A 26,804-nucleotide genomic window follows, 5' to 3' on the forward strand; every position below is an offset into this window, starting at 1 on the left:
CACCCGCAATTGCAAAACCTCGCAGCGTGGTACGCAATTCCATTAACTGCATTTCAGTATCCCACTCAAAGCGACAGACTTATCGAATTTGGCGTCCCGGCCAAATTCACAACCAATTGCCATCCTATCGGACGCGAGCATTGATGAAAATATATAATGAGGATAATTAAATCTTCTCTCGTGTGGGTTGTGAGGTGAACGATCGACCTGGTGTCGGGGTTATTATTGAGCCGTCAAAGGCTCCTGGCATGACTCAAGTAACGTCTACTTACTTACACCAGTAAGTAGTAACCGGGACCAACGGCTTAACGTTCCTTCCGAATCATCGTTACTTTCAATCGGGTGATCAGCCCGCAATGATTAAATAAAAATGATTTAATATCACTAACAGAAGTAAAAGTCTGTTGTGCCCAATATAATTATCAATAGTTCTATTTCGAGACTACCGCTTTTCTTTATGTATAAAAAAGTCGCGAATAATTTCATAAAAATCAGTAGTATAAGATATCTTCAAATATTTCCTTGCCTTTTTGATGTAGGTCTCAAAGACAGTGAAAATGTTATATTGGAAACATTGATTTCTATTTATTTGATTGTTCATAATAGCAACAAAATCGAATTGTATTTCATATACTTTATAATTTCCTTCTTTTTAACGTAAGAGCGACGACGCTTTGCTGTAACGTTCTCCTTCGTTCTCTGCCTAAAGAAAAATCCTTGACATCTTGTCATTTTCCTTCACTTTAATTTGGAATGTTTGTAAATTATATTGGCGTCCGTTCAATCCATTTCCCTCTCTTTGGTGTTTCCCTTACCTCTACCTGTCTTTCTCTCTATCTTCCCTTCTATAATGTTTTTAATTAATTCGTCGTATCTTATTAAGTGGCCAATCATCTTGTCTCGGTTCTATCATGAATAATTTTGCACCAAGTATGGAGAAAATTTGTTTTAAAAAGGCCGGATTCCGCCGGTTTCAGCGGGAAAGAAAGATAATCAAAAGATTTGTCTTTGCCGTTGAAAACTATTGTCTCCATACATCGACATAGGTCGCGATTAGTTTATAACTGCAATTAAGTTTGTAATTGCAAGTACATAATATATATGTTTTTAATAATGGAACAATAATTTACGATTTTCGGAATTTTTCCTTTACTTCTGCTTCCTTTTTACCAAATTTCATGATTCTAAGCCTATGGATAGGTTTTGAAAATGTATGAAATGTATGACAATAAAAGGCTACAAATGGTTGTGTTGCGTAAATGGTTGGATTGCGTTGATTTGGAACTTTGATTTTTCACAGCTTCAAGGACATAAGAAATACCTATGTATTAAACAATTATTTCAACTTTCCACGCGTTCCTGAGAAAAAGGGCCTTCACATACACACAGGCGGACAACAAAGATTCTGTAAGGGTTCCGTTTTGCCTTGTGAGGTTCGTAACCCTAAAAATACCGCACTTTTGAGTCAGAAATTAATATTTCACCGCACGTGTGGGAGTTATGAAATTCATATAAGAAGGCTTCACGCGACTGAGGCAACGATCAAAGAAGGCAATTTTGTTTTATTACAAAAACTTTACCCATACACAGGGGAATGTATGTAAATTAAAATTTATTGGCGTCCGTTCAATCCATTTCCCTCATTTGTAAAATGGCATGAAGGAGCTGTTTGTATTGTACCTTATAATGGGAAATAGCTCTTTTGACTCCATTGTACGGATGGCAACCTCTTTCATCTGATCTCTTTCAAGTTCACTGTAGAAATTAACTATCCATTGCTTAGTTATTAGATAAATAATCACTGGTTATAAGTAATAAACACTTACTCTATTTTACGGCTGTTGTATGATGAAAATGTAGTTCTTTATCGATTTAAAAATTTAAAGTATTTACTTACAAATAACATTCTACACCAGATCCAATCCCATTTATGCATTGTTCTTATAAATGAAAATTCAAATGTTGTGTTTTCTGGCAGTGCTGCTGTTGCGGTGACAGCTGAAGAGTTTATTGCTGTTCTCCAGACGTTAACCCAAATTTACTTCACCTCTGACGATACCAACTAGCTTATTTATGAATCCAACGGTTCTATAAACAGTACATCCACTGGAGTAGAATTTGAGTGTACATAGTGTAAGATTTTTTTTACTTCGTATAGAATATTGCGATTGAAAAATCTGCGGCGAACCTAGCAATGACATCTCAGGTTTCATAAATGCCACCTCTCCGTACTTTCCGCTCAAGTGAATTTGCTGCTTTAACTGGAATTGATTCAAACATGTACAGTACTTTGAAAATATCTAAGCGTAGTAGTTAGTTTTTATATTTTTGAAATATAATATAGGTATCTAGATGCGGAGAATTTAATTAACTGAATGTATTAAAATCAAAAATCGTTTCACATTTTGAAAGTCAATTCAATATTTTATTATCCTATAATCTGCCCCCAATTATGAATGTTTTGTATAAAGACAATGTAGATAGTAGGGAGTTAAAAACAGAGTTAGCTATATCTTTGTTCGTAGTTCATCCGAATCAAATGTAACAATGCGTATCCATTCATCGCACGTAATGTAATAAGTACAGCTTATAAACTAATTCCTTGTACCAAGACTTGCCAAGGAGTCAAACTGAAATTTATACCAGACAAGGAAAACAGAAACGGCAGTAGGTATAATAAGATTATCTACCGCGGTAGCAGAGCATCGCTCAGGTTCGATTAAACAAGTTGAGCGAAACCGACACCAATCGGAGTGGAGTCGTCGAACTATCCAATAATATGTTCCACTTTCGGTCGACTCATCCTGTCGGCAAACATCGCCGATACATCGCGAACGTGTACGTAATTTCACAGTTGTCGTACCGTGTATCTGCATCCTTATTACGATATACACCTGGGAAACCCAACTTCTATCTTGAGGCGCTACTTTGGGTAAAAGTGAAAAATCTCATCGTTTTCTCGCTTGTTTTCAGAATTGATAATTATATCAGCCGCAGTAAAATTGTTCAAAGACGACCATACTAGTGCAATGCCTTGAGCTTCTGTCTGATCTGATGATCAGACAAAATCTAACTCTGACTCGGCTCTTGATGTCTCTTTATTCACCATAATTTTATTCACCCTAAACCATCACGCGGGCCCAGTGCGGATTGATGGTTATTAACGACTGCTAAGGCAGTCGGGACCAATGACTTAACGTGCCTTCCGAAACACGGAGGAGCTCGAGATGAAAACTTTTTTTGTGGTCACTCATCCTATGACCGGCCTTTGCGAAAGTTGCTTAACTTCAACAATCACAGACCGAGCGCGTTTACCGCTGCGCCACCGAGCTCCTCAAACTTCTTAAATTATTACAATAAAACAATTATAATTCTCTCAGACGCGTTGAGCTGAGGTTCCCGCCCAACTGTTGGGCAAACCAACGTGGGCGCGAACTTGAGTGCTCTTGACCCAGTACAAAATTATAGACAACTGCCTGTTGTTTTGTGAGAGCTCTCAGAGCTTCCCATTTGTCCGGCCAAGTAGTTAATAGTATTAACAAATACGAAGCTATGCAGCAGATCTACAATACTAGGCTACGTCAATAAAACAACAAAAGATCATGTACCTGAAGTAAGATGGACTAATACACAAACTTTCTGAAACTTGCTTAAATTACTACAACCTATGGTAATAGCACAGAATGCAATGCATGGAATGATACAGTTACCTGCGCGGCACTCGACATCGAAATGTTTGCTGACACTGATTCGTTACTGCGAGACATAAATTGATTATCCTTACTAGGATATGCCGTGTATATCGACGACCGCTATTTCGCGGCGTTTGTTGTGATGTGGCCAAAGTTGTGTCGGATTCTGGATTAAGGTAGGAGAAATAAGATTGTATATGAAAGTGATGAAAAAAGTTTTTGTTTGTATATTATTACATATTACAGACTGAGTTGGGATCTTAAGAGTAGGGTCTTGTCTATTTAGCTAGAATAGATTGCTCCTGAATGATTTATGAAATATATATTTTTTTGTTATAATTTTGTGTTCTCCTTCTATCGTGTGGATTGTGAGGTGAATTACCAACCCCATCAACCCTGGTGTCAGGGTTATAACTGAACCGCCATAGGCCCCTGACATGACTCATGTAACGACACTTACTTACATCAGTTAGTAATAACTGGGACCAACGGCTTAACGTGCCTTCCGAAGCTTTTTTACTTTTTAGACAATCAGGTGATCAGCCTGTAATGTTCTAACCAAACTAGGGATCACAAAGTGATTTTTGTGATTTGTCCCCACCGGGATTCGAACCCGGATTTTGTGTGTAAGTTGCGATACAAGCCAAATTTTTGATTGACATGATCTCAATTCTTGCAGTAACCTTTTAAGGTGTATTGGGTTCTAAGTACCTATTTAGCATTGAAGTTATATATTTAAGCTGATTGTCAGTTTAATCTGAAACCAATATCCCGTGGGAGGTTGACAGACTGCGCTCCGTTAATGCCTGTTAGTAACATCGGGAATTTGCCTCTGATTCCAACCAATTCCAATAACTACGGTTAGGATATTCCATCGATTTGAATTGATCCACGTTCTGTTATAATCATGCCTAGTCTAATAAATGAATAATTATGTAGCTGCAAGAGAACCATTTTAAGCAAATACGCTCGTAGCCAGACTTCGTAACCAACAAATGACTGACGATAACACGGGTAAGGACAATTATAAAATCGTTATACGAGTTCCTAACCGTAGGAAATAAAGCCATAAAATGTTGATCCATTCATAATCATAATCATAATCATAATCATTTATTGCAAGTCACAGTTTTACATAGGTGGTATACAGGATGTGGTAGGTACATTGTGACGCCCCGTTGGGGCACAGCAACTTAGGCATAACATTTGTTACGTGGTCAGAATTTACATTTATACAATAAGCTTTAACCAATTATCTACTTAACAATTAATGTAACATATTATATATATTCTAGTATAAATTATATAAGTATTATTAACATTTTATCAAGAAATAACTTTTAATAGAATTATTACAACATCTTTTAATATAATTTTACGAGTAGTCTAATAGTAATAATTAATATTCGTTCAACTTATCAGAAAAAAATTCTTTAACATCATAGTAGGCTTTCTGAATGAGGAACTTCTTTAGAGTATTAAAAAATAACGTCGGTTTATCAATGCTTTTTATGGAATTGGGAATATGGTTATAAATTTTGATAGCCATGTGATGGGGGCTGGAAGCTACTAATGCTAATTTTGTGAACGGTTTTTTTAGTTTATTTGAATCGCGATTGTTTCTTTTGTTTTTATTTTCTAGAGGAGAGTATAGATTTGTATGTTTTCTTACAAACTTGCAGGCTTCTAATATATATATAGATGTTAAAGTAAGTATTTGGTGTTTTACAAAGTAGGGTCGACAGGATACCATTTGATCAATATTGGTAAGGATTCTAACACATTTCTTTTGAAGAGTGAATATGTGTTCTACCTCGACGCAATTTCCCCACAGTATGATACCATACGCAAGTCTGGAATGTGCGTATGCGTAATACGCCGTAAGAGCAGTCTTGAAATCCGTTATACGTTTAAGTTGATGGAGAGCATATGTAAAAGATGATAGTTTATTTTTTAGTTTTTGTATGTAGGGTTTCCAACTCAAGTTAGTGTCCAAAACGATCCCCAACAGGGTTGCCGTCTTTGTTGTTTCTAGGGGTGTACTATTGAAAACGTAAGATATATCTAGAGGTGCTTTTTGCGAGGGCTTAAATTGGATAATTTTAGTTTTTTTCAGGTTGAGTTCAAGATTTGATGTATCTAGCCAGTCAACAATCTTATTTAATGTTGAATTTAATCTGTTGTTTAATTCGGTGGTATTACTGCACGAAAATAGGATAGAGATGTCATCTGCAAAAAGTATACATGTGTTATCTATTATATTTGGGAGACTGTTAATATAGACTAGGAAGAGTAGACATCCTAGAGCGCTTCCTTGAGGAATGGATCCAGTCGAGAGAACTCTATCTGATCTAATGTATTCTACTTTGCCCGTCTTAAAATTGGTATTTTCTATCTCAACGTACTGCACGCGATTATTGAAATACGACTGGAACCACTCATACGCTATTCCTCTGATGCCAGATTCGTATAATCTTTTCAGTAGAGTGTCGTGGCAAACTCTATCGTACGCCTTGCTCATGTCAAGCAGGAGTCCCACAGCATAACGTTTAGTGTCTATTTGTTCATACATATTTTGTACATACCTATATAGTGCTAATATGGTAGAGCGATTTTTCCGGAAGCCGTATTGGTTTTCGTGCAATATTTTATATTTTTCGTAAAAAACATTTAATCGCTTGGCTATTACAGTTTCAAACAATTTAGCTGAGGTAGGTAGTAAGGCAATGGGCCGGTAATTGTGTATGTCAGTGGTATCTCCCTTTTTATGTATAGGTTTTATAAGAGATATTTTTAAGGCGTCGGGGAATATTCCTTCCGTAAAAGATTGGTTAATGAGTTTAGTGTAGGGGATAGCTAAAATATCTGCGCAGTGTTTAATTAGAATTGGTGGTATCTCATCTATGCCAAATGACTTTTTACTTTTAAGGTTTTTTATCATATTAAAAATTTCCTTTGGTTCGACGGGGCTGAGGAAAAATGTATTAACTAATGAATTTGCGAGATGTTTATTTTTATGAAAAACCCTATTTTGTGGCTTTCCTACTGATGCAAAAAAAGTATTAAATTCGTTCGCAACTATATTCGGGGATGTGATAGTATGAATTTTATGTTGAAGTCTTATGTTTCGTTTAATTTTATTTTTGTTTGTTTCATTATTTATAACTGTCCACATGGACTTAATTTTATTGTCTGAATTATTAAATCTTTGGATATTACAATATTTTTTTGATTTATTAACTATCCTTTTTAATGTTATACAGTACATATTATAGTAATTACGTAGGACTTTACTATTAGTCTGTGATATTAGTAGCTTTAACTGCCTTTTGTTCTTGCAAGATGTTCTTATTCCCTGTGTTAAATATGTGTTTTTCTTTTTAAGTTTATATTTTATTAATACTTTAGGTATACATTTATTTAGAGCTGATTGTAGGACAATATTAAACATATTATAGTTTTCATTAATGTTTTTATCTGAACTTAGTATATCATTCCAATTTACTTTTGATAATTCACTTTTAAATTTGTTTATATTGAAATCATTAAATTTACGTTTAAATATTGAAAAGTGTGTGGGATTTTGGGTAATAAGAGGAGTGGAAAATATAATATTTTTGTGGTCCGAGAGTCCGAATTCTTGAACATTTACTGAGTAATCTTTTTTGTTAAAGTTTGTAAATATTAAATCTATGCATCTAGACGTAGTTAACGTAATTCTGGTTGGCTCTGTGACCTTTTGATGAAAATTGTACATTAACATTAAATTCGAGAGTCTCACTTTTTCTTGTTTATTCAAGAAGTCAACATTCATGTCTCCCATTATGATAATGTTTTTAGAATTTTCTTTTATATAAATTTCTTTTAAAAGCTCTTCCAATGAATTGTAAAATATTTCTACCTCTCTATTGCTATCAGGCCAATATAGGTTTATAATTAACAAATTAGTTTTAGTAAGTTCTATTGCACATATTTCAAAAACCATTTCTATTGACTTAGATGATATGTCCGTACGTTCTGAATATTCTAAGTTATTTTTTATAAGTATGCACACACCACCGCCTGAATGTTCTTCTCGGCAGAAGTTCGCGCCCACATTGTAGTTGATAATTTTGAGTAATTTCATCTTTTCGCTATTCAGCCATGTTTCAGATATGCACAAGACATGTATCGTGGAATTTTCTTCTTCGAGGAGAGCTTCTAGAAGGTGCACTTTATTCCAAATGCTTTGGACGTTTTGATACATGATAAAAAAATCTGTTTCGAAGTGAGGCGTATCTGTGGTATTTGTAGATGGATCGCGCTGTTTCTTAGACGGTTGAGGGACGAAAAAATGTCTGATCAATATTGTTTACAAGGTTGTGCGCATTCGTAGTGGTAGTGTAATGGTTCCATTCCTGTATTTCCACAATTCTCCTGTTAATGTCTTTGAATACTGTCCGTATGCCATGGTTTTTTACAGTTCCATTCCGTCTGTTGAACATAGTTTCATCATACTTCATATGATAGTTGGAATCTATCAAGTACGCATACTCTAATTTTATAACATCTTCGTTTAGTCTCTTATTAAATTGTTCCACTCTCCAGTTGAATACATTTGCATACCTGGTACATTTGAATGTTGGTGAGCAGACCAAAACGTTGGTATTTTGTATTTTCTGTAATATATTTCGAATGGAGTAGACGAGATCTTGGTAGTTGTTAGAAGTGTTGAAGTCCTCCTCGCCGATAAGTATAACACAGAAATCATTGAATGTGTAATCTATAACTTTTTGGTCTATATCTTCCAGCAGCTTCTTTATACCGCGATTAGGCATCAAGTAATGACATATTTCGTATTTTCCCTGATCAAATGTACTCTCCGCAGTGTTAAGGATTTTATTCCTATTATTTGTACTTATAATGCATATTTTATCTGGGGTTAGTTTGGTATTCATCTGTGTGCTTGCGATGTGATTGGGTATCGAATGAGTTGGATTTTGCGGATTGTGAATAAATTTTGACTGTAGACTCTCTATTTTGGTTTTTAGATCTTCAATTTTCTTATCAGCCTGCGCTAATTGCTTTTGTAGTTTTTGGATCAGGTTTTCTAATTTTAATTTTTCTATTTCCAGGGAGCAGGTGCGCACGGATGACGGAGTTTGGGGTGATTTGGAGCTGTGCCCGTCAATAGATTTTATCTTTTTTTTAGGTGTAGATGTCGCATGCAATGATGGCGTAGTTGAGCATATTGTCATGAGAGTCTTAACCTCCTGTGTAAGTTTGTCCACAGTTCTTTTCAGCTCATTGTTCTCGCAGATGGTGTTTTCTAGCTCATTCTGGGTAGTCATCAATTCAGAGGTGAGAGTAGTAATTTGTTGTTTTAAATCCATTATACTGCTGACACATGCTCGTTCTTCCATACTTCTTGAGTGCAAATCAGGAGAAGTCTCTTCGATACAGGTGTTGCCGTCCAATAATAAGCTTGAGTCCAGAGAACAGTAGTTAGATGTATTAGTTATGGGTAGCGGGCTACATGCAGTTAAAACTTCCGATGGCGTAGCTAGGTTCTTATTCGGAGATGTTCTTTTTTTCCTTGTAGTAACGTTTTGGTAAAGAGTTACATTTTGTTGTGGTTTTCTTGCTTCATTTTTTTGTGTAATACAGGCTCTACATTTCCATTGCTTTTTTTTCTCCGCTGTCATCAACAGATACAATTTTTCGGAGAGACCGGAGCAATCGAAATGGTATCTATAGGTACAGATAAAACATTGTACTGTATCTCGAATTTCAGCAGGACTCTTACATCTCATACAGTGTATAGCCATGTTGTTCTAATTTAATGCCCTCTAGTTGTGAGTAGAAGTTAACTTGGTAAGCGCCATCTAGTGTAGAATAGATTTTCTATTATCGGAGTTATTAGTGCAGCTATCGGTCGCTAGATGTCGCTATGACATATTTTTTTAAATGTAACGGTTGAGTGTGTAATTAATTTAAAATGAACAGAAATCAACTATTAAATTGGTATCAAAAGTATATAAGAATGTTAACACAGTCACAGAAGTTATGTTCAATATATTTCACTTGCGTAAAATGCTTTAGATCGTAAGTTATTGTCACTGGTTATCAAATTATTTCACTCAGTATTATCATTGTTTATTTTGGATCAAAATTGTAGACAACACTCACACACGATAATTATAATTGAATAAAACTATTTTAATTGAAATACTTAGAAAAAATCAACTTTAACTATTTTTTTTTACATATGAATACACGGAGACAGTTTTAACTTGCGCACACTAGCGCCCTCTCATTTCAAGATACTGTGGTGGGATATTTTTTGCAAATAGTTAAACAACTGTAAAAGCATGGTAGGTAACATTCGCGTGACTTACAGGAGCTTTTTAATGCTACGAACCACGTACAAGTGGGTATTAGTGCAAAAGCAGATAGAAATCTGTCTGTGAGCTGTTTACTTCGCTAATACACACCCCAGATGGTAAATGTAAAATTAAAAGCTACTTTCGTAACTTTGTAGTGGTAGGTGCATAAATAAATGACACTAGTACTAATTAGTTCAATGTCTAAATTAGTAATATCTGAAAAAGTTAATACATCAATGTAATTTTACATTAATGTATTAAGAGAGTCACTAGGGGAAGCGCGAAGTTTATCGATGCTTTGCTGCATATATTTTGTTATACGTCTGGGACTTTCCATCTATCGTACACTACTTAATCTTATCAATTTTTAATTTAATTTTCTCATCTGTTTCCCGGAACTTTGCGGAAAAAACAAGTTACAATACCTACAATGGCCAGTGTTCTGTACTTATACTTGCCTTGCGTGACTAAAAATATCAACGCGAAAATCGATAGGAGAGCGCTTCAAACGCTTATCTACCACCCGACAAAGTTTTCCAAGCGGTCGGCGGAATGGGGAACTAACAGTTACTAATACAGATATTGTATTCACACGAGTGATGTTTATATATTGCGCCGCCATCGGAGAGTGAAAATATAAATTTGTATTATGGTCAACATTTATTATTATTAGGTACGATTTGTTAGGTGACGACATATTTAAAGTAATTTATACGTAGACACGTGTAACTTTATTTTAGTACGTACATAAATCACGGCCATATCATGGTGGGCAGAGCTAAAAGCGATCATATAAAACAAATCGCAGCCATCCCTGAATGAATATGATGACCCGAATGGTGAAGTTGATTGATCAAGCCATCAAACATGTAATATTCACTACACTTTTATTTTATTAATTTTGTAAACAATCTTCATTTCTGTGATCGAAATGAGAAACAAACACAATAACTATAATAATAATATTACTGTAAATACTTCGCCATTTAATATCAGTTTACTGTGTTCGGTATAAGTAGATTTGTAAATATATACGTAATATGAAGGAGTTTCAAAGAACGCAATTTTGTCGCTGATGTAGCTAACTGACGTATCTGAAATGTTTAGCGAATCTGAACCTTTAGATTTTGTCAATAAGACATAAATTATTTTAGCAAAATATTGCAGATACGTCAGTTTGCAAAATCAGCCACGATTTCTAAGTAATAGGAAAATGTTGGCTTGATTAGAGCTAAACTTAAATAACAGAAGCTTGTTTATTTAAAAAATTAAGTCGAGGACTACCTAATTCAATCTAATCTAGTTATCACTTTCTTGTCTTTTGCTCTTGTGAAATATTGATCCTAGCTCGGAGGCTTCTTCCATTGTGTCTGTGTATTTGGAGCCAAAGGTTTCTGGCGTGATGAATACAAGCGTCCCGGCGATAGTAGCTAAACATGCATACAGTATGTATGGAAGCTGGTCACCCTGAAAATAGGTTAGTTACAAGAAAATACGTATATTATCTTGTTTATAAACTCACAGTCGAGTATCTGCCTTTTTGATATTCCTACAGTCAGTATACCACCACCATCTAATAACCCTCAACTGCAATGCCAGTCGTGCGGCCGCTACTGTCGCTCTCGCATCGGACTTTACAGCCATTTTAAAAGCTGCCACAGAAACGCTGTTTGAATCATCTGATAAAGATGTAAAGGCCTGAGATGATGATGATGACAGCCAGTATAAATAGGTCTTTAAAAAGTACTAAGCAGCCATGTTTTATTTACATCCTAATTATTAGCCATCTCGTGGCTGATCTTATGCCATGGATGATAAGCCGAAGGAATGAACAATACGAACCATGACTATTTATCTTAAAAGAACAGTATAATAATATAAATATACATGTACAGTCACGAGTATTAATATGTATACACTATGAAACCATGTCACGTTAACTTTTTTGGCAAATTAAACCGTAAGTCTCATTAAATGTCAAATATGATAGTGCGACAGGGTTCTAAAGTGGGTACATGATATTGCTCATGACTGTAAATTCTTGCTTAATAAATAAGGCTTAGGTAAGGATAGTGGACCCGAAAACTAGGGGGAAAAAGTACCTATTGTTTGTAAGAAATAACAATTTGTTTTATTAGAAGATTTACTTACAAGAGCCGGAGTAATATGGGAGACAGTCGATCCAATCCTGCCAATCATGGAAGAGAGGGCCACGAGACTTTGTCTGTACCTGGTGGGGTACAGCTCAGACGTATACACATACGTCGTTATAATCATGACTGAGGAAGAACATTTGCCAATCAAGTATAATGTGAGAGACACTGCATATAACTCTGCAAAAAAGGATGATTTGCATAAATGTTAATAAATTAATACAGAGCATTTTACCACCTACGTTTAAATTACAATATGACCCAAGTTATTGATTGACATGTGATCTCAGTACTTGCGGTAACCATATAAGGTGTCACAGTCATGTCTGTTTATAATCTTTGTAACAACTTTGTAATACCTACCATGTGACATATGTGTAAATATACTAAATGTATCGTTATATCTGACATTTTTGGCGAATCTGTGGGTTGTGAGGTGGATTACCAACCCCATCAAAACTGATGTTAGGGTTATTATTGAGCCGCCATAGAGCCCTGACATGACTCACGTAACGACTACGTACTTACAACAGTAAGTAATAACCGGGACCAAGAGCTTAACGTGCCTTCCGAAGCACGGATCATCTTACTTTTGGACAATCAGGGGGTGAGGTGGTGACTTTTGCTATTGTCGATAAGACACAAATTATTTTAGCAAAAAATTGCAGATACGTCAGTTTTCAAAGTCTGCCACGATATGTAAATAAATAAACATCAGCTAAGATAAAGGTAAGATAATATACTTTTTTGAGCACAAAACACACATGGTACAGAAAAACTACAGGCACAGCTAAACTCACCATTAGGTACAAAGAGATATGATATCTGTGATGCAGCACATACAAAGAATCCTCCCGATAACACAGGTTTTCTTCCAACCTTATGCAACAGAAGATACCCAATGATGTGTCCGGGAATATCAATTACCGCAACTGCTATATAAACGTTATGTATGGGTTGCCGAATTCCAAGTATACCTACTGAATTTATTGCTAATGCGTAGTAAATAAAAGTGAATGTGATCCACCACACTGGTGACACTAGACATCGGATCAAGACCGGCTTGTGTTGCCACACTTGCACTACCAACCAGGGTTCCTTTTTTCTTTCTTCTCTTTCTAAACCTTCTTTCTTCATTTGTTCTTCTCTCGCCCGCTTTAAGATTGTTATTAAATTATCTGATAAATGTTTCTTATTTACTCGAGCAATATTTATTAAGGTATTTTCAGCCTCTTTATATAATCCTTTACTAATGTACCACCGCACAGGATTTGTATAAGCGACCCAAAATAAAACGATGGTAAGTGTAGGAATATAAGCTAGTAAAGTTAAATTTCGCCAATGAGGAACAGCCCAAGCAACTAGTCCCAATACGATTTCGCCTAACGCTAAGCCGATGTTCAATAATAAACCGATGAACACACGATATTTCGAACCAACTAATTCTGTACCTGCAAATATAAAGATAAACACATAAAGCAAAAATCTAATGTTAGTATAATAAAAAATAAGAATGTATTTATTTATATTTACCTAGAATAAATGCTGTAGGATAGTAGCCTCCGTTGAAAATAGTTGAGGCAAATCCTAAAATGATGAAAATATGATACGATGTACACCAGTATCGAGCTAAGCCAAAAACGGAAGAACTAAATACTGTTATTGTGAACGCTGTCTTTCTCCCCCAACGATCCGATATAAAACCAGTGAGTGGCAGTGATATAAAGGTTGCTAAAGCTGACATGGTGCTAATAGAAGTGCGACCCCATTCATTACATGCCAGCCCAAACTGAAATCAAAATATGAATATACTATAATAAATTATACATGCAACCTTATTTTATATGTACAGTACAGTACAGCCATAGCATATGCATATAGTTAACTATAAAGAACAGGTTTTACGTTATCAACTAAATAATAAAATTATGTACCGCCATTGGGTCGTATTTGAAGTAAGATAGACAAATCAAAGAAAATCGAATAGACAATAAATAATTTACGTTTTATTGAATGCCGTTTATAGTTCAATTTTCATTAATGGCACAATAACAACATGACGTACTTGATACTTACATCATAAACAACTGTATTACGATTTTCGTAAATATATTCTTCACATTCCGTTATGATTTGTTGATCAAACATAGTAGCTGGACAAAAATCATTACTGGATGGAATATAAGAAACATTTTGAACAAATCGTCGACAGTTATCTAAGGAACCACTACTAGTTTTGGGTATTGCATTTGAAACCCAGTTGTTGTTAAAATCTATAACTTCTAAATCAAATGTCACACTCTGGGATTCGGCATCTGAAAGGAAATAATTAAAAAATAGAACCTTCGTTTGTTATTACCAAAAACACAAGTTGACTCAAGTTTCTGACTCCCAAACTAGGAATTTTGGTACTATGGCACACCCCTATGGCACACCACACCCCTATATGGACACTTCATATAAAATACTTACTTTTACATAGCCACTACGCATTGGCGTTATCGTAAAACGCGCATCTATATGTGTGATATCTGATGCCCATGTGATTGAAGACTAAAGTAAGACTATTGAGGTAAACCAAGCGGCTGCTGGTGGGAAACGGAGAGATGCCGTTCAATTCCTAGTATTATTCCAAAAATATAGAATGAGAGATGGGTACCTTGTACAATTATTGGGTACGTTCAATTGGGAAAGATATTGATACCTAAATGTCATGAAACTTGTTCCTGCGGCATTAGCTCACCTAGTCTTGATTCTAGCCGCTGAAAATACCGCCTCACTATGTAATCCACATAGTGTAATAAATACTACAAGAAAAGCGATTGTTCGTAGTTGGTACGAGCCAAATTGACCTAATTCTTCAACAATTATCGCATCTATGTCGATTTCTTTCACTTTTCCATCAAGAGTAGACTGATTAGTTTTTTAATCCATCGCACCTTGGGATCTGGTAATAAGTTCATCAGAAAATGACCTGAAAGATTGACATGTTTAGAACTCTACAAGACGACAGAAAAAGCCAATCGTCATAAGCCGATACCAATCCGAATCCACTTACACTATGGATATTCTCTTCTTGTCTCAAGCAAGTAAGTGTTATGACATGAGTTGGTAAGTATAATGCAAAAATCGTAAGCGCTAGTCACAAGAGTGTTAGTTGGCGACTGATGACTTGAAGAATCATAAATAAAAACCATAAACAGTCTGCCTGACTGACGTATATACGTCCCACTGATGGGCAACGGCCTCCGTGGTCCAGTGGTTGAGCGTTGGGCTCACGATCCGGATTCAAATCCTGATGGGGGCATGTCACAAAAATCACTTTGTGATCCCTAGTTTGGTTAGGACATTATTTCAGGCTGATCACCTGATTGTCCGAAAGTAAGATGATCTGTGCTTCGGAAGGCACGTTAAACCGTTGGTCTCCATTACTATTTACTGATGTAAGTATGTAGTCGTTACATGAGTCAATACTAACCCTGACACCAGGGTTGATAAGGTTGGTCTTCCACCTCACAACCCACACGATAAGAAGACTGCTGGGCACAGGCTTCCCCTCAATCGGCCGGAAGGGGTATAGTGCGTACTCCACCACGTTGCTCCACTACGGGTTACTGCAGATGTTTTACGGCTAATATCTGGGACCAATAGCTTAACATGGAATAATCCGTGTTTTTTTTTTCTTATTCTTGTTAACTAAAACCCCGAATAGTGCAATAACTAGTTTTATTCTCCAGTTTACAAATCAAAAGGCTATATCAGTAATATATTTTTAAGAGATAAGTAATAGGCGCGAATCGCTTCACCATCGACAAGCTTCTTCTTTTTTTTTTCAAGTCCCCCGCCATGACAGTCTTCAACCTGATGTTGCCAACACGGCCATTCTGCGCGGGGTCTGCCTCAGACACCTCCCGAGTTGAGATAAAATACTGAAATATTAGTCACATTAAATGGATTTGCTCTACTGCAGTGACTGTATGCCAATCAACAGACACTAACCTTAGAACCACTTGCACTTAAAGGGCTTTTTACCACACTTAAGTGTACCAAATTGATTCCTTCAACAACCTAGAACCACTTGCACTTAAAGGGAATTTCACCACACTTAAGTGTACCAAGTTGATTCCTTTAACCACCTAGAACCACTTGCACTTAAAGGGAATTTCGCCACACTTAAGTGTACCAAGTTGATTCCTTCAACAACCTAGGACCATTTGCACTTAAAGGGCATTTCACCACACTTAAGTGTACCAAGTTAGTTCCATACAACTAATTTAATGGTTCAGTCACGAGGAATATAATGCACCCACCTTAGGTCCCCGTCGCACCAACATATTTGACATTTAGTGAGACTTGTAATTCAATTTATCAAAAAAAAGTTAATGCGACATGATACCAAAGCGTATACATATTATTAACGCTCGTGACCGTACATTAATGAATAAAATTTCGACAAAGTTGTCTAAAGTATTTTATCTTGACTCGCACAAGACGCACAAGCACATTTATGAATTAAGTACACTTATCATATTTTACCTTCGACCAATATAATCAAAGTATTGTACTTACAACATGTAGTTCATACCTGGAAATTATTATTTGCCAACACGGAACACAAGGGTTACAGTATTAACTGAGAATATGTTTTATTAATCTATACTCCAATCATTAATCTTTATCCAGGGTTTTATATTTTCAGCAGCAGCTACGCCTGTGTATTTTTTATTACTTCTTTCGCTGCCTCTTATATCCGTCACCTCGTATCTATCGTTTCCTAAAACTTGTTTTACTTGAAAAGGTCCTTTAAACACAGGTAAGAGTTTCCGGCTTTTCCCATCGTTGCTTTGACTCTGTATCTTAACCATAACCAGATCTCCTTGTAAATAAGCTCGTGCCTTCATTCGAGTCTTGTCAAATCTCCGTTTTTGTGATTTCGCATCGGCTTTTATGTTTTCATCCACTCTCTCACGCAACTTGGTCACATCCACAACACATCCACTATCAAGCTCTGGAGCCAAACTGTCACTATCCGTACGCAATCTATATCCCAGAAAGACTTCACTGGGTACCGCTTTAGTCGTTTTGTGAATGGTACTGTTTAAACCTTGTTGTAAGATCTTAATATATTGATCCCACCTATCATCTGTTGTATCAGCGCCGGTGGTTTTTAAAGCCTCTAAAATGGTTTTGTTAAAACGTTCAACTTGGCCATTGGAACGGGGCATACCCGTTGCTACTATATGTAACCGTATATTCTTATTCGCGCAATAATCTGTGAAATTTTTTGAAGTAAAACATGTACCGGCGTCCGAAATAATTCTCCTAGGGTTACCAAATATTTTTGATACACGTTCCAATTCCTTTACCACAATCGAAGACTTTGTTGTCCGAACTGCCGAAATCATAATAAATTTTGTAAATGCATCGACCATAACTAATAGATATTTATTTTTATTTTTAGTCTCTACAAATGGACCTAAATGGTCAAGGTGAAGAGTGTGGAACGGCTGCGCGTACTTCGGTAACGGGTGTAACTCTCCTTCTTTATGACCACCCTTATTTTTGAAATATATACAATTTATACAGTTTTTAATATACTTCTTTACAATGTGTCGCATTCGAGAAAACCAATATTGATAAGCTATTCGTTCAGTAGTTTTGTCAACAGAAAAATGTCCTAGATCGTCGTGGTTACATTTAATAATTTGCCAAATGCATTTTTTTGGGACTACCCATCGACGGCCCTTGGATGTTCTTCTGTACACTTTACCACCTAACAATTCATAGTCATTAAACACATTTTTGTTGTCATCGGCCTCTCCTGATTCTAAGATAGCTTTAATACGCTGTAATTCAGGATCTTGCAATTGGACAGAAAGCAACCAGTCCGCCTCTGTTATGGACATTATGATCTCAGATTCAGATTTTTCACCAGATGGCACGGGGTTTCTGCTCAAGGCATCTACATGTTGCATACGATTTCCCTCTCTGTGTACAATTTCAAATGAAAACTCTTGAGTTGACATAACCCACCGTGCAATCCGAGGAATAATCTCTTTTTTTGTTAAAGCGTATCTCACCGCGTTACAATCAGTGACAATTTTGAAGGGGGATCCTACCAGATATAAACGAAATCTCTGAAGAGAGCAAATTATTGCCAACAATTCTAATTCAAAGGAATGGTATTTCTTTTCGTCCTCGGTTGTTTGTCTACTATAATAATGAACTGGTTTTTCACCTTCGTCAGTAACTTGCATTAGGATACCAGCAATACCATCCCTACTGGCGTCCGTGTACAATACACTCTCTTTATTGGGGTCAAAAATTGACAAAACGCTGTCAGAAGTAAGTTTGTCCTTCAGTGTCTGAAAGGCCTCGTCATGGATTGTGTTCCAAACCCAGACAGCATCCTTCTTCAACAATTTCGTCAACGGAGCAGAAAGCATTGCGCAATTTTTGATGAATTTACGGAAGTAACTTATGAGTCCGAGAAATTGTCGAAGCTGGTGTACTGTCCCAGGAGTTGGGAAGTTTTTGACGGCTTCCAATTTAGATTCGTTTGGCATAACACAGTCTGGCTTTATCCTATATCCGAGAAATTCGATCTCTGTTTTAAAGAAATGACATTTTTTTAGATTAAGTGTCAAACCATTTTCTCGCAATATTTGTAAAACTATTTCCAACAATTCAAGATTTTCCTCAACCGTTTCAGTGACCAAATACACATCGTCCAAATACAAAATAACATTTTCGAACCTTAAATTGCCCAACACTTTGTTCATCATTTGCTGAAAGCATGCGGGTGCATTCGCCAAACCAAATGGAAGCCTCAAAAACTCGTAGTGTCCATCTTCAGTAATAAAAGCCGTCTTATCTATGGACTCGGACTGCATCATTATCTGGTAATATCCACTTTTAAGGTCCAAACTCGTAAAACATTTATGACCTTGAAGCCTATCTACGAGGTCCTCTATACGTGGCATGGGGTACTTATCCTTGATAGTAATTTTATTTAAAGCACGATAGTCAATGCAGAGCCTTTTTTCTCCATTTTTCTTATTGACAAGCAGAGCAGGACTTGCATAGGGTGAAGTACTTTCGCGTATAATGTTATTTTCTAATAATTCGTTGACCATTTCCCTAATAATTTTCCTGTCTGCATTTGAAGATCTAAAAGGCCTGCATTGAATCGGCTGTGAACTACTTAGATTAATAGTCATTTCATGACTGTTCGCTTTTCCTAGCTCCCCAATATTTGATGCAATACAATCTCTATATTCCCGAAACAGGGTTACCAATTCACAGTGATTCGAGTCGGCATCTAAACCTAATTCACTCACGTTGTTACAAAACTCTGCAAATGTTTTAGCATAGTTGAATTCCAGTAAATCGCCTACCCGCGAATACATTAAATCAGAGCGCTCTGTCACATTCCTTCCAATTAATATCTCGCAATCAGCCAGGTCATCGATCACATAAAAATGTACATCTGACAATCTTACAGAATCTATTCTCAAACTAGCCGTTGTCATTTGAGTTACGAATTGTGTACTTTGTTTGGAAAAACCCTGTAACAATATTGGCGATGGTAGGTCCGTGGTCTGCAAAGAATGTTTCTTTACTAATGATTTTATTATAAGAGAACAACTACTTCCCGTATCAATAAATGCCTCAAGTTCAAGATTGTCAATATGTATTTTTTTAACAAATTTATTTCGCGGGTCAGCCGTGGAAATAAATTTTGTTTCCTGTTTCTCCGTTTTATTTGCGTTCTTTTTATGAAAGCATACCGATTCTTGATGTCCCCTTTTACCGCAATAGTCACATTTATTTACGTCACACTGACTTCTCTTATGATTTCCACCACATTGGTAACATTTAAGTGGTCTACTTCGACTCTGTAAGGGGTTTGGTTCTTGCGCGATATTAAATGGTACGGACTGTCCGGAAACAGACGCGGGCGGTAACGGGTTAACTGAGGCCGACGACAAATGAGTTTGGTTCACTAACTTAGACAAACCGTCACGAACATTTATTGGTTTCGTATTCTTCGTTTTGTATGTACGTCCATGCAAAAAGCTAGCTAAGCTGTCGCAAGTAATGAAATTGTTAGACTCGATTGCCGCACCGATATTACTGTCGCCTATATTTCCGACAATAATGGAAATAATATCTCGCTCGGAAAAATTTAATGACAGCCTATCTATTTTGCATTTTTGCTCAAAGTAAAATTCATACAGAGACTGATTTTCGATTGGCTTTTTATCAATTATTTCTTTTAATAATTCGAACATATTTCGACGCGTTTGAAAACTGGTTGCTAATTTTTGTTTCCAATCAACCCACTTCCATGTTGGCCATTGACCATCCGTTCGTAATAGTGAGTCGTACCACATTTTTGCGGATCCTTTCAATTTGTTCAGAGCCTGATAACGTGTCATTTCATCAGACCATAGGAAGGTTTGAGAGTAAGACTGAATAACATTGAGCCACGCATTGATATCATCTCTTAACGGGTCAAATTCCGGTATTATGTTGTTCAAAGTAAATTGAGTGGATGTACTCACAGTCCTTTCAGATATTCTAGGTACCTTTTTGGTTCGTTTCGGCGGAGGTGACGGAGTTCTGGAGCTGCTGGAACTCGATGTAGATGAGCTCGAGCTGCTGGAACGAGCTCGCTTTCTCTTAGGGCGTTTACTATGTTTTCCCATGACGACGAAACGTATTTATCTGTTCAGTTCACTTCTGATGTTAACTAAAACCCCGAATAGTGCAATAACTAGTTTTATTCTCCAGTTTACAAATCAAAAGGCTATATCAGTAATATATTTTTAAGAGATAAGTAATAGGCGCGAATCGCTTCACCATCGACAAGCTTCTTCTTTTTTTTTTCAAGTCCCCCGCCATGACAGTCTTCAACCTGATGTTGCCAACATTCTAGACATTTTTAACGTGTTTTCATAGCCCTAGGATTTTCGCGCTTACACGGATGTTTCCGACTTAATGGTGCAATGCAGCCTCTTTGTGAAGTCTCACCTCTTTTGAGAAGCCAACTAGAAAGACGCCATGCGCAATAGACGGCGGTCCCACAGCGCATGCGTCCTCGCCATGGCGTCAAACAAATGACAGTTTTGACAACAAACCCTAAGGGACGTTTCTCCTTTCAATTATTTTCTCAAAAATCTATAATTCTTACAAGTTACCTGTCTATAGTTCGTTTTAATTCTAATTTATCTTACTATCTTCTTCTCTAACTATAATTATTTTATCTTTTTAATATACTTAATTGTTATTACCAAGTTGTTCGGTTAAGGTTAGGTTTGGTAATCCTGTGTTTATGTTTGTTTCCTGGCGAGTTTCAAATAGTACCACTTTGCGTAGATAAAATAAATTGGTGTAGTTTTTATCTAGTGTGTAATTGTGTGACTTTCTGTGTGGAAGAAAGAAGAAAATAAGGACCCAGAAGAAGAATTTTGTTTGGAAAAATCAGGTAAGCAATTGTGTCGTGATGTTTTAATATCTAATACGAAAGTTCTGACTATTGGCATTTATAGTTATAATATTTATATAATTTATATGGCCTAAGTTATTTGCAAATTTTTGAAATACGTTATTAAGATGTTACAAAGTATTATATTAGGCTTTTGACATTTGATTTTCAAATTGTATAGTAGTACCTACTTATTTCTAAAATAGTTGTCCACCAAAATAGCAGTTTCTACAGTAAATAATCTGATACAAAAATGAAAATACCTTTGGGTGAGAAATAACTATTGAAACTGACCTGTTACATAATTTATATACCTACAAAACAAAACAGAAAAAAATGACATAATATTTTCTTCAACAGCCTGGTTTAGTGGTTAGAGCGTTGGGCATGGTCATGATGGAGGTCCGGGTTCGATTTCCGATGGGAACATTGTCGAAATCACTTTATGAGAGAGAGTTTGATAAGGACATGGCAGGCTTGAATCACGTGATTGTCCGAAAAAGTGGGATGATTCCGTGCTTCGTATCAAATCTTCGAAATAAATTGGACATTAAGCCATTGGTCCCAGCTGTTAGCCGTAAAACACCTCTACTAACATGCAGTGGAGCAGCGTGGTAGTGTATGCTCCATACCCCCTGCGGTTGATTGCAGGGAGGCCTATGCCCAGGAGTAGGACGTATATAGGCTGTTTAAATTATTAAAAAATAAGCCTTCGTATCAACAGTCGCTGCAATTTGTCTTTGATTAGTTACTTGTGGCTCTGCCCATCCCATTCGGGTTACATCCGTGTGTATATTGCAAACAACAAGTAAGTGTCTCATCAATACAGTACATGAATCAAATGTTTTTAGCTGATTATAAACTTTTTAACCGACTTCAAATAATTACTTAAGTACCTGTACAACTATTCGTTTTTTGTACATACATAATAATAATAATAAATAACGGCTGCATTCTAATAGATGTGAGTAAAGGCACAACATTTTGGGAAAACTAGTACAGTAACAGATATCTCGAAGATCTCGCGAATTTCTTTTTGACTCGGGACGCTAAGCTGCCTCTTCACGGTAAAGGGATACGAGTAATTTGTATGTCGTTTCCATGCAAATAAACGAGGGCGCGGTAATCTAGCGGTGGACACATAAAACGGCAATCATGTTAGACATGAAGCCCATAGTCGGATGCACAGATCATAGAAACAAGGGAGATATGCCCTCAGCAAGAAATTACACGTGACTCCTGTGTCGCCTGTTAGCTGATGTCTGTGGCGGGTGAAGCGGCCAGGACATTTCTGGCTGGATCGCTACATCGACTTAACCGCAGCTCATTGCGCCAATAGCGCGATACCAAAGCAGCAGTGAATAATGTGGAAAGTTTCATAATACGATCGCTGTATCATAATTGGGTATTTGACTGGGTCAAAAATAAATTAGAAAATGCAAATCTAGAAATAGAAGCCTGTCTAAAATGTACAAAAATCAGTCTCATTTTGCTTTTCGACTTATTTCCGAATTTCATTTATGAATTAAATAACAATGAGTACGACGTTTGACCGCTTTTATTGATGACGTCACAGGACAGTATTTCCATACAAACTCCAAAGAAAATTTTCGTTTTGACGTTTCGTAAGAAGTATCTCATTTGACTAGGTTTTCAAATAGCCTATTATAATATGATCGTTTTGTGCATATTTCTTTCCCACCGGCTATGCTCCCGCGGTATTCCTGAACATAAGTACCTAAGCTACACGGGGCATTCTAAGTTTAGTTTTTATTTATGATTCCAGGCTTGTTTCTTAAATGCGACAGCACAATACTTTTTATTAGGATGTCAATGCAAGATTTTGCTAAGTGTGAAGGCTTTATCACAAGGTTTTTCTACACGATAAAGCTACGTATCAATAACGTTAATCACCCTATTGTGCGGCTCATCAATACCAGACTATTTATGTGTATGTGCACGTCCTATTATGCTTAATAATACTGTCGGTATTTACCTACCCCAAACGAGTACCTCTATTTGCACTAATTAGCGTGGTTCATTGCATGTTGGTTTGCATTCTGCGCGCTATGGGATAATTTGGAGCTATTGTTAACGAATTCAGAACAGACATTTTATCAGATAGGTGGAAAATGGTATAGATCAATGAATAAGGGAAGGCATTCCAAATGGTGAATTACAGCTAACGACTATTTCTTCAGTGGATAGTTGTTACCCAGGCTTTCGAATTCAACTGGGAAACCCATTTTCATAGCTAGGTAAGGGTGGAAATGACCGAACAATTGCTACATTTGGCCTCTTCCGTGTCTAAAAAATATAAAGCTGTGACTTAAAAACATCGCATTCTTATATCGTTTATTCTAAATGTAACATCTGAGGGAAATATTGATGATTGTGAATCTCTACGTCTTCCTTCCGGGTCTATTCAAGACGTGCAATTTTAATTAATTATACACTGTATACCTTTAAAACCAGCGAGCCATAAATATGTCTACGCAGGCAGCTATGGTAAAGCTTACAAATTATTAAGTGCTTAACACAATATTTAGGCAGTTTTAATTAGCAGCGCGCGTCAACATTCTATAGCGGCGAGAAAGCAGCACCCGAAATTCCATTCAACGTTTAGAAAGTCTTGTTTTCAAAACATTCAGCTTCTTGCCGCAAGTAATAAATAATGTTGTATAGGCGAGGCTCCTCAAAGAGGTTTTTGCATGCAGGTCGGCGGTTCCCAGGCTGGTGTTTGGCTGCCATTAATTACGAATTATGAATTCTGCTCACAACGCAGAGGGTATAAAACCCAGCGAAATCCTATATATAGGCTTTACGTGGTAGCAATAGGCGTAAAAAGTTGGAAAAACATCATTCTCCCGTGTTATAATGGTACAAGAAATTATTGTTATATTCACGAAGCGCACCTATCTCAGCAGGGTTTCGCCACGTGAAGGCTCCACCCGCCCAAGGGTTTTTCTGTTTTTGTACTAAAACTCACATTTTCAGGGAACACGGAGCTGGGTGCTGGATATGGCCACATTAGAATGTGGGCGTAGCTAAAATAACATAAAATGACTCTGACTGACTGTCAATTTATAACTGCAATATTTAAATAAAATATTTGACGTGGTAGGTAGCTAAGTATTGAAATGTTTTAAGACGTTAAATATAATTATGTAGGGCCTATTTTAGAACTAGCAAGCAAACTGTGACATATCATCAAAACGAAATAGAAGTATTTTAACGCTTTCACGGACATGGTTCATAATAGGTAGTATGACACCTTGGAATCGGAACGTCTGTAGACGTTCTGTCTTTGAAAGTGTTAAGTTGACATTGTTAGTAACAAGTATGGACCTTGCTCTGAAATATAAAACAACAAATGTGAAGCCTGCAGTGGAAGTACAAAATAATTTTCTGAATTAATAGAAGTTAAACTTAACAGTTTTAAATATAGAAAATCAATACTTCGGCAGGATACAGAAAGATGGACTATCAAAGTACTTAAATATTTACTGTGCTTTCGTTGAGCGTACAGCTAATTACTGAATTCAGTTTCCAAAGCATACCTGAACAAGCTCTATTTAAACAGGCGACATTCCGTTCACACATCCGCCGTCCCCAAACGGCATGTCCAGCTAATGTTATTTCCATGTATCTGGTAAATAGTACGTTCAGCATTATTTATAGCACATATGGAAATGCAGAGTGTGAAACGGCATCGTAATGTTTGATCGCTTCCCGGATAAAACCAGGACGTTATGTATGATGGCCGTTGCTCTCTTTATTTGGTTTTCATTTGCATTGCTGATGAATTAGTAACCGAGGTTGAATTTAGTTGGTTTGATCCAATTACTCGAGTAGATTCCATTTTGTTCACTAACTTGCGAGCGGAGTGGAATCGTGTTGTGATGAATGAGTACCTGTACTAAACCCTTCACGTTTCTACCCGACTACGGCAAAGCAAAAAGGAGGGTAAAGTGGTTGACTGCTATGCACGTCTGTTTCTACCTGACTTCTAAACCACCTGTCAGAAATTTCACAAATGAGGTGTCACTAGAAGCGTCTTGATTGTCCGATGGCTATAGGCTCCGACGTCACGCTAAATTTAATGTGGCGCACTCTAGTGATTATTAGTTTTGCATGTATTTACTCGATAATTATGTTGCACTGATAATATAACTGCTCAGACGTATTCCAGATAGGTTTTATATCCAACTCTTGCACAAAATACGTATCAGAAGCATGTTGTCTTAATAAATAGACCTCAAAATAATATAAATAACAATAAAAATTTAAAAACTAAAACTCGACTACAGAAAAACACGCTCTATAAAGTAAGAAACAAGAACATACATTCATAAACTCACGCCTATTTCCCATCGGGGTAAGCAGAGACTATAGAATTCCATTTGCTTCGATCCTGACACACTTCTCTTGCTTCCTCCACATTAATCAACACGAAACAAGAAAATAGGTTTATTTTCCGAAATTCTTCCAAATAATGATGTTTAGCCATTGATATACTACTACAGGCGCATACGACCACGGCTCTCTCCTAATCATCACTATTCGAAAGAATTTCAGAAAATATAACTATTTTCTTTTTAGAGCGTGATATTTCCGTAGTAGAGTTCAACTTTTTTTTATTAATTATATTTAAATGTGAGTATGAGTAAAAGTACCTACTGCAAGTGATTATTTAAGTTTATAATTAATCCACAAAAATATTTCTTAATGTGCGTTTTGAGTTTTTATAATTAATTATAAAGCAAATTCAATTTGAAATTGTACTTACCAAATTTTTTGAAAACTTTATTACAATTTTGTTAGAAAATGCATAAGCAATATCGAAATATTTATTTCGTATTTAAAATCGAGAGTGCCACTGTTCACAAAAGAAATACATCTTTAAATGGACTAATAGTTAATAAAAAATAACTATGTATTTCCAAATTTTGAGTTCCATTATAAAAAACAAACGCCGAAAAGTTTTAGGTACTTTTTAAGTAAGTACGTCTATTCGGGTATACTTAATGTAAGTACCTTCCTAACATATTTTATCCGTCATCGAGAAGTACTTTTCATTGTCTTTTGCTAGGTAGGTAGGTAT

At 36.4% G+C, this 26,804-nt stretch overlaps 1 protein-coding gene across 7 annotated transcripts; it reads right to left on the bottom strand.

Annotated features, from left to right (window-relative positions):
• Positions 1 to 11,294: 11,294 nt before the first annotated feature.
• LOC126371902 (solute carrier family 22 member 16-like) lies at positions 11,295 to 26,596 on the bottom strand. 7 transcript variants are annotated; one of them, XM_050017328.1, is made up of 9 exons: positions 26,490 to 26,596; positions 25,261 to 25,349; positions 24,690 to 24,747; positions 14,954 to 15,184; positions 14,287 to 14,525; positions 13,744 to 13,999; positions 13,011 to 13,661; positions 12,209 to 12,390; positions 11,295 to 11,524 (listed from the first exon to the last, which is right to left on the bottom strand). In XM_050017328.1, exons 5-9 carry the CDS (start codon positions 14,356 to 14,358, stop codon positions 11,357 to 11,359), a joined length of 1,329 nt encoding a protein of 442 aa, XP_049873285.1. In that variant the 5' UTR covers positions 14,359 to 14,525; positions 14,954 to 15,184; positions 24,690 to 24,747; positions 25,261 to 25,349; positions 26,490 to 26,596; the 3' UTR covers positions 11,295 to 11,356. The 7 variants fall into 7 exon arrangements, 6 of the variants coding, with proteins under 6 accessions (XP_049873285.1, XP_049873284.1, XP_049873283.1 ...); XR_007567096.1 differs by lacking the exon at positions 24,690 to 24,747 and having other exon boundaries at positions 13,744 to 13,797; XM_050017327.1 differs by lacking the exon at positions 24,690 to 24,747.
• Between the last annotated feature and the right edge of the window lie 208 nt (positions 26,597 to 26,804).

This window comes from Pectinophora gossypiella, chromosome 13 (assembly GCF_024362695.1).
Source record: "Pectinophora gossypiella chromosome 13, ilPecGoss1.1, whole genome shotgun sequence".
Classification (NCBI taxonomy): Eukaryota; Metazoa; Arthropoda; class Insecta; order Lepidoptera; family Gelechiidae; genus Pectinophora; species Pectinophora gossypiella.